Source organism: Corylus avellana, chromosome ca1 (assembly GCF_901000735.1).
Source record: "Corylus avellana chromosome ca1, CavTom2PMs-1.0".
Lineage (NCBI taxonomy): Eukaryota > Viridiplantae > Streptophyta > Magnoliopsida > Fagales > Betulaceae > Corylus > Corylus avellana.
This window is the reverse complement of record NC_081541.1, coordinates 29,414,413-29,424,140: the sequence shown is the minus strand read 5'-3', so window position 1 is coordinate 29,424,140 and position 9,728 is coordinate 29,414,413. Positions and strand designations below refer to the sequence as shown.

General features: G+C 36.9%; 1 protein-coding gene across 1 annotated transcript; it reads right to left on the bottom strand.

Annotated features, from left to right (window-relative positions):
• Nucleotides 1-4,468: 4,468 nt before the first annotated feature.
• Nucleotides 4,469-7,052, bottom strand: LOC132169357 (uncharacterized). Its single transcript, XM_059580404.1, has 6 exons — nt 6,663-7,052; nt 6,219-6,550; nt 5,495-5,628; nt 5,007-5,110; nt 4,666-4,897; nt 4,469-4,551 (listed from the first exon to the last, which is right to left on the bottom strand). The coding sequence occupies exons 1-6, from the start codon at nt 7,050-7,052 to the stop codon at nt 4,469-4,471; spliced, it is 1,275 nt and encodes a 424-aa protein (XP_059436387.1).
• Between the last annotated feature and the right edge of the window lie 2,676 nt (nt 7,053-9,728).

The following is a 9,728-nucleotide window of genomic DNA, read 5'->3' as shown; positions in this document are numbered from 1 at the left end:
AAAATAATATGAAAAGAAAAAAGAAAAAAAAATAATAATGATATAAGAAGGACTAGAGAGTCTTCCTACAGTAATCCCAAATGTGATATGTCATTTAAACTTACTATTGAATTTGAGATGATCATTATTGAATTTTGATCTGTTGGTGATTTTAAATGTCACATCACATTTGTGATGACTCTAGTCCTCCTTATATCATTACTCGGAAAAAAAAATATATAGGCTCCGTTTGGTTTGCGGAATAGACCTTTGGATTGGACTAACTAACACTAGGCATAACTAGTCATTTGTTTGGTAACACTCTATTCTTGGGAATAGTCTATTCTCATGGGACTACTAATCTCATACACACAGAGTTAGCTAAGCCACTAAAAAATGAGTGGCTTAGCTAATCATTTCCTGTGGGATTAAATTAAGGGGGCGTTTGGCAACAGCCTTGACCCAGGCCTCAACACTGTGTTTGTCTTTGTCCTTATATGTCTTTACACTTTTGCCCTTATATGTCTTTTTCCTTATATTTCTCCCAAACAAGTCCGTGCGCAGCGTCCGTTGAGACCTCGGCTTCTCAAAATCCTCCAGCCCGCTCCCCATCTCCGTGGCTTCTCCTGAACGACTAAAGCACCCATCCCCCTGCGAATATTACCAGCTGCCGTTTCACCCCCCACCCCTTCCGAAAATCCAGCCTCTCATTCCCGTTTCACCGTGGCTTCGGACGTGAGCTCTGTTTCGAGCAGAGGAAAAATCAGGGCGCGACAACAAGGTAAGAACCTGAATTTCCGTTTCTTTTTCTCCCCCTATGTCGATCTTTTCTGAATTCCTTTCGCTTTGGTTGCTTTTTCCTCAGAATTTGGGGCTATTGTTTCTGGCGTTTCGGTGCTGTTTGGTGTCTTGTGAGGGTTCAAAAATCTTAGGGTTTAATTTTGTTTAGGGTTTCCATTGTAGTTTAAACGGGGTTATACCCATTGGATGAGGGTTTTTGTTTGGAAATTTCGGATGTGTTGTTATTTTGTTGATTTTGGGTTCCAATAATTGTGGTTGGTTGTAGTGATTTCGGTTGTTGGTGCTATATTGTACCCACATTCAGTTTTATGATAGGATTTGAAGTTGTTGATTTTGGGTTGAAATTGGTGTAGGTTTAATTGTGATTCTGGTTGTCCGTTTAGCTAGATATTTGAAAACTTGGAACCTGTGATTTGTATTTGTATTAAAGGAATGAAAGGACGCATAGCGGAGAGGTCGTGGATTTTGTGCAATGCTTGATTCGTTGAAATTCTTGCTGTTCTCAATGTTTTTTGTCCTGGCCGTGTTGGTTTGGCTGGTGGTGGATGAAGTTTAACAAATTGGTTCGAATGTGGTGTATGCTTTACTTGGTGTTTCAGCAATGTCACGGGTAAATAAAATGTTCTTAATGTCTGTACATACACATGCACAGAGTAAGTAAATTGTATGTGTAGGTGTCTATAGCCTATTTTTATGAAAAACTTTGTATAGTAGGGAGTTCAATCAAATAAGTAAAAAAGCGTATAAAATGAATAAGTGTGGGCAAATATTGAACTGGTCATCTGGAAAAATCATTTGCAGAGAACTCAGAAGAGTATGAAAATAGATATTGGAAATCTGACTTGTTAAATTCATAATAATCTATTGTTGGCAAAATATGGCTTAATTTCTATCAGGTTTTGGCTGAAAATTTTATTCTTTTTTCATTCGGCTTATATACAACAGATTCACTAGCCGTGCATGAGTTTCCATATGTTAGAACACATTTGAAAATTTACCCATATGCATCAAGAATTAGCAATGCTCCCTGTGATAATTTTCATTGGGTGGTTTCTAATGATGGAAAACTGAAAATTGTGGAGTTGTAAGTGCATTAAAACAGTTTTTTTTTTTTTTTTGCACGCATTTGTTGGGTTAATGAGAGCTGACACCATGACCATTGACTGACATACAACTAGTATTTAGATAATTCCCTAATAAAATAAAGTTCCTTCAAAACGAGTCTTGTTTAGGTTTGTAGAAGTTTAGAAATCTTTTGCTTTTTAGTTTTTATTTTTTATTTTTATCTGATACACAAATTCAATGAAGAAAACGCCAAGGGGTACAACCCTGTACTCTAAGAGTATACAAGAAAAGGCAATCTCAGAAAGAATTTTATTCGCTCTTCATTGTTATGTCACACCCATTGATCATGTGATCTCTCTACGTTCACTTATTGTGGGAGCTATACTTTATTTTGTCTTGTCTTACAAGCATTGCACTAAAATCTCTCTCTGTACCAAATTATTTGTGTCATTTTAGATATTGTTGTACAAAAGCATAGATAACCTTGATAATTTTAATATTAGCCCTTCATGTGTTATATATTTTATTAGAAAGAAAATGATACATGATCATTGCACAAGAGTTTGTTAATTGTTGAAATCATATTCATGAAAGTATATGTCATATCTCAAATTGTGAAAAATAATCGCATAATAGTATTTGGCAAGGAAAATACATGGAAATACATATTGTACCACCATATATTTCCAAAGGTTATGCAATATATGGATAAAGCATACAAAGATAACCACCCCCCACCATAGATATAGATGAATTACCTAGGTAGTGTTCTGCATCTTTCTTGGAGGACCTATGGATATTGATTCTTTCAAAACATAACTGCTCTATGCATCCCCTTCACAATATGACAAGGTTGATTATGTCTGTAAATAGTGATGCGTTGAGCGGCCGTCCATTATGTCGCTGTGGAGTTGTTGCGTTCGTAAGGTATTCCTGGACAAATGATAATTACAGCAGAAAGTGGTATGCGTGCGAAAAGTATAAGGTATTGTATAACATTTACTTTCCATGTTTACATTTTTTGACCAATTTTATTTGGTTTAGGGTATATTTTTGACTTTTCTTCCAAATTTTGTATGTTGTGGCAAGTTGGTGATTGTGGCTTCTTTCCTGGGCTGACAACGAGATGACAGCTTACGAAAAAAAAATCATGCAACGCTTGAAGGACATAGAAGAGCTAACCCGGGCAGAAATTGGTAGACTTGAAAAATTGTTGGCTACCGAACAAGCACTGTATAGAGCACATCTAGAAAACATGTTTCAGTCTAGGGATGAGATGTGGAAATCTATGGTAGCGAATAACCAGTCTAGAGAGGTCAAATTTCAGTTAAAGCAAATGACGTATCAGGCAGTGTTGGCTTCGCTTTTCTTGCTGGTGTTCCTTTATGTTGACGGTTACAACGCATCTAGTAGTAACAAGTTGATGTTAAAATGAACTATGTCCCTCTAAATTGTAGATACTTAACCGTTGTAATTTATATTAGTTTGTGATTTGTATTAATTGTGCTACTCCTTTTACGCAATCATTGTAATTTATATCCGCTTGTTCTTCATATACAACGCATGGACCTTATTTGTGCAGAGTTGGGACAGATACTCTTTTTTCAGAGTAATTCCAATATTAACATAAAACACTTTTTAATTTTAATTTAGATTTTTTATAGTTTATTTAATTTATAAATTATTAATTTTTATATATAAATATAAGAAATATAAGTATAAGCAGTTGTTAATGCACATCCCAATGATACGTAAACAATGCATTTCTGGTCCTTTATAGCGAATAAAGAAGATAATATAGATTATATATATTTGTATTCAATCATTTATCACTTCACTCAGGGTAAGGACAATCAGATGTCATTGCTATAAATATGGATTATTGAAAGAATAAAACATGTAATTGTATATTTCCCTTCAACCCCACAAAATTGTATTATTTATTTGACATTAATGGTTGAAGTGATTTATCCGAAGAGAAAATTGATTATGAGAGTGTCTCGATCGAATTTTTTTGATAGCACTGTCTGCTTAGATGTAGAGGTACACGTATGAGCCTATGCTTATCGATTTGGATTAAATTAGCGAGTTCGGGTAAGATTCCGATTAGATGGTCCTAACCCAAAAAAATTTATATATGGCAATTATTATATTCCTTGTTTTTTCCTGAAATTAACAATGGAGAAGCCACACAAAAAAACATAAATTACTCGTCATTCGCGGTTTTCCACATGTGAGATGTCATTGCCTCTCGGACTATAATCATCATTTCCTTGCTTTCGCGGGTTCGGTTTGGTGGTTGTCCATGCGCGACGTATGGAACGGGTGTCATGGTAGGCAATTGCGCGACGTCGATCCAATCTTTCCTGTAATGTGTCATTAGGGCCGCACGAAATAGTGGATCATTAGCACCGCAGTCTTTGCGAATGAAGTTGTGTACCGCACAGCATGCGACCACAAATAGTCGTTAATTCTCAATCCGGTATGGATGCATATTGTCGAAGATAGGGAATCGGCCTTTTCATACTTCAAAAGTTCTTTCCACAGCTGATCGTAATGAGGAATTCCTATAATTAAACAATTCTACTGCATTCTTCGGACGAGGTCGACCATGGAGAAAATCTTACAAATGGTATCGCTCGTTGCGATGTGGGGGTAAAAATCCCTTGTAGCATCCGTAGGCCGAGTCAACCAAGTAAAAGTAATCTGCAGATAATCAAGTACAACATTATATCACATAGGGTTCCAACGTAGATAAGGAATTGTAAACGTATTATAAATCAATAGAACCTGACATAAAGACATGTCTCCATATAGTACCTTCGACCGGCATGGGGAAAAGAGTGATGGGATCCTCGATGCACTCCTGGAAAATCAGCGAATCATGAGTGTTGCCCTCCCATTCAGCATAAACGTATGTGAAGCAAAGGTCGAAGTCAACGACGCACATGACATTCTGTGTTATTGTGGACTTCCTGCTTCTGTAGGGCACAATGTTCTCACCTTGAACGCACGCTTTAACGTGAGTGCCGTCAATCGCTCCAATGCATTTCTGGTTACAACAGTATTACCGAGTGTAAATCAGATATAAGACACAAAAGACAATAGATATATGCCATTGGTAATTGTGAAGTAATGCGATATGTTATACTATGGCGTACCGCAAACCATAGATAGTAGCGGCCATTTCGGGCAACGTATGGATGAGGCAACTCCATCGCAGCTGGACATATAATAGTTTTTCCAAGCCTGCACAGCGCTTTAGCTGTCCGATTAACGTAAACGCTTATCGTGTGCAATGATCACTGTAGCCTACCCGCTACCACCCGTTGCGTGTGGCACTGTGCCATCACTAGGCAAAATGCCGCAACTTGTTCTGTGATCTTAACATACCAACTACTTTGTAAAAAACCATTGTGTTTCAGTGTATTGCATAATTTTAAGAAAGTCTTGGGCAACATACGAAATTACTCATAGCATGTAGTTGGGTTCGGATTGGTAAGCACCCAGTGTACCCACATCGCCCCAGTTAGTTTGGAAGTCCTCTGTGGAATGCAAACCCTTACGCATGGGTGCATAAAATGGTGGTAACATTCTTCCACGATCATTGCCATGCGCACTAGTAAATTCTCTAGCTCGAATCGTATACCCTCAAAATTACACTCATCCTCGTCGTCTGTGTCGAATGCATCCGAGTCGAGCAATTCATCGATATTGTCCGCCCAATGACGTGCATTACCAATGTTACCATTAGACGGGCCAGCTGCGTACATATCAACAGGCCTACATTTAAATGAGATGAATAATGTTACATTCTAGTCAAAACATTTGTAAACGTCATCAGGCTATATTCAGTCTATAAATATTAATAACATGCAACCGGATAATTAAAATTGGAAAGTAACAGTAGGTTAATAACATTAATCATTAGTGTTAAAAATGTTCCCCTACTCCATAATAAGCATCCATAATATAGCATAACGATTTGCCTCTAATATTGCAATCAAACTAACTTAAGCGGTTAGAATAGAAAATAGTCAATGGACACACAAAAAACTACAACATAAAATATTAGCCTAAAACATAAGCTTCAATTGTCGCTGTCTGGATCAATTTCGTTTAGCCAATGACGTACACCGTCGTCATTCATTTTCAACAAGATCCTTGCCCAAGTCAGATTGTGGACCTTCTCACATGCTTTGATATATTTTTCCGTGGGCAATGACATTTCAGCTACCAACACATTGATATGGTCCATGATGTCTTCCTCAGGATACTGGCTGGGAGGGGGCTTATAAGAACCACAATCGCCGGGTGAATGACCATAGCTAAGCTTGCACCTCTATAAATAGTCTGATCTCAAGACATCGTACTCACTTCGCAGCTCCGAATAAATTTGCTCACCCTTGGATGAACGCTTGCTAGAGTTCGATCCCTGCAAGTGAGAACCTTCCCTCTTCAACTTCCCTTTTCCTTTTCTTCTTGCCTTGTGAGATGATGCACAATGGGGCTCCGTGAGGTCTATGATCGCCGCAGGGTTGTTGAGATCGATGTCATTCTCTTCACAATCGCTGCCCGGGGGTGATTGTGTGCTAGCATACCTCCACTTTCCAGTGGATGTTGAGCCCTCAAAGATGTAGCATATGTGCTTGAAGTTTGTCGGGGGGCCATTTCGGAATTTGTAGTACTTCTTGAGGCTCGTTGTCTGAGAAGGAAGAGCAAATAAACGAAAAAACACAAGATAAAACACAAATATAACAATAAGTACGTCAACTCGCGTAATTAAGGAAATATTAAACATAATATTAGTGGCGTACCAGTCGGATGTGTTCCCATTGTTTCGGAGTTCCCGTGACAATCCCCAAATCATCATCCCACCCACAGCCGGTTCCTACCTTATCTCGGACAAATTCCGAGAAGTACACCCAAAGCTCCCAAAGATGCTTAATTTTGTCGCCAACCTGTTTTTGTGTGTAGGCGGTGCCATCCTTCAGCCGTCTGTTTAATTTTTTCGTGATGTTCGGCATATGCTTCCCAAAGGGATGGCGAACTCCGTCATCTTGGCAGTTGCAAAGAATATGCACCAAGATATCCTCGTGCTCTTGTTCCCATTTCACATTTGCCAGCAGAATGGGAACCTCTGGTGGGGATGGGGTTTGCATCCCATGCTTTCGAGGAGACTTACGGGGAGTGGTAAAGAACGACATCTACGAATATGTATAGAAAACAGCAAAACAACGTGCATAAATCATGTATTATACTTATCTACCAACCACAGTTAACACAAAACTAATATTTTACGTAGACACTCGAACTAATATATACGATTACGTGAACTGTGATACGACATATTTACAATAAGCAGGAAAATAGGTTAGGCACGAACAATTTTTAAATGAAGCAAGCTTTGGTATAAAATAAGAAGCCTACCTTGAAGTTGTTGGAATGTCGTTGTCGCAAGTTATACCCGCCGAACTGAAAATTAAACAAGGCCAACATTAATGCCGAGTAAGCAGAAAGTGGTGGCATATTAATCATAATTGATGAAAGACCCTAATACCAAAGACAACACACAGATACACATATTTAGCATACTTATGGCCAATTTTTTCATGGCCAGCAAACAAAGCGTCATTTATCCATTTGCTAAAAATGTATATGAATTTATAACATCTCGAGAAGCTACATATTTTGATTAGAAGTACAAAATAAGCCCAAGAAGATAAAGCGATAAAATCTACTTATAAAGCAAAACCAACATACATGCATACATGCAAAACCCAAGATTATTATATAGTAGGGGATTTGATTCTTATGAGTGCAGATTTAGACAACTGTTTTCCCACAACTTTATAAACAAAAGCTGATGTTGATTTTCACACGTTCTGTTTTCCTAGCTAGGATGTTATTGGCATTCTTGTTTTCATTTATGTAATTTGAACTAGCAAAATCATAGGATAAAGCAAGAAATGCCCAAGGGAGAGTAATCCCTACCGATTGAAAATTGTATTTGGACCTCTAATCAGTAAATGTCCCTCTGAACTGGTTCATGTCAGGAAAATGGCCATATTAATTGTTTTTTTTTTTTTTCCTTCTCTGTAGCAAGTGCTTCTTGCAAAACCCAAAAAGTTTGATCTCCAAAGTTTCTGAAAGCCATAATATGTCTTCTTCTAAAATCTAGAACATGTTGCTTTCCTCCACCACCCCCTCTTATTCCCTTTAGCTGGTTGAGTTTACTGCTCAAATTCATCTTGTCACAAACCAATCCCAAAGAGATGAGGTAGTGAATAGTGATCATGTAAACATAGATCACAAAGGAAGCTAAAATTTCATTCATAATAACCAAAGCATTTACAAATGTAATATCTCAAATTTAAAACCTCAAAACATTAACCAATATTTACACTATAACAACCATAAATAACTAGTAAATAACAATGTACTCGAAATCAACTAAAAATCTTTTTCATTGTGCATACAAGCACTTATTCTAAACTTAGGGATGCAAATGAACAGAGCGGCTTGTGGATAGGCTTGGGCTTGACTCGGATTAGCTCAACTTAGGATCATTTTTTTTTTTAACTTTTGGAACATCATAACATAGGCTTGATATACACAAAGTCATGCATAAAATATAAACTTTCTTGAACAATATGTAATGCATAAAATAGCACCCATTGTAAACTATTTTAAGACATAGATTCAATAATACGCATTGGCTGATTTTAATTAAAAATTAATAGTTTAATCAAACCCACTTACCCCAATTTCATACTGACTGAGGTCACCCTTTGAATGTCCAAACTTGAATAAGCAAGTGTCTAAAACATTTTAAAGAAGAATCAGTAATAATCATATCCTAATGTTAAGCATAAAGTTTTAAATTCCCATGGTTATTCCGTTGTTTTTCTCTTTTTGTTTCTAAGCCTTAATATCTCATGCCCATGACTTCAAGGGTATGCCAAGTTCAACCATCATGTACAATTGGTAGGATCTTTCACTGTCATGGACTTGCATCCCTAGGGCAACAAATAGGTTGATAATATTTTGAGCTATGCTTGAATTATATTTCCTGTTTCATTGCTGGATGTTTCAATCTCTTTTTTAGTGTGACCCCCCCAAAGAAGAATTTGTATAGATCCTACCTATGGAGAATTTGTATAGATCCTAACTATGGAGAATTTTATGTTTATTTTGTGGTATATTGTATTTTGTTCTTTCTCAATATTAACAAACAACTTAAATACAAAATATTTTATAAACAATATGTACACCATGTCAGAGTACTTTTTTCAAGTGAAATGCCGAAAAAAAAAAGCAAAAGAAAAATCCCCCTAGACATTGCTTTAACAAATATAACTTTGTATCCAAATACAATTCTAGACTTTTTCAAGTCAAATGACTAAAAGGGGAACCCTACTAAATGAGTATATAACTCTGTTTCTTTATACACTTCTCCAATAAGAAGACAATTGAATCAAACAAAATTGCATATACACTTGGAAAACAGGAAATCAGCCCAGGATAGAAGCAAACAAAGTCTGCAATCAATAATAATTCAAAAGATTCTTGGACCCCTGTTAATGATATCACACAATCTCATGTGGGTAACAATATCTAACCTACACAGCAAAACTTACCCTGGTCTCTGCAAGCAGCTGTGAAAAACTGAACCCAAACTTTGGACACAAATGTGATAGTGTCTAATTTTCCCCTTTCTCAATGGGGCATGCATTAACAGGTTTTCAAGCAATTTATTGTGATTCTGCCAACATTTATAAGGAAAAACCAAAATACAATTCTACGCAAGATAACGAAAAACCAAACCAACAAAATTAAATTCTACAGAACCATAACAAAAAGCTATATGCAGTACCTTCGAT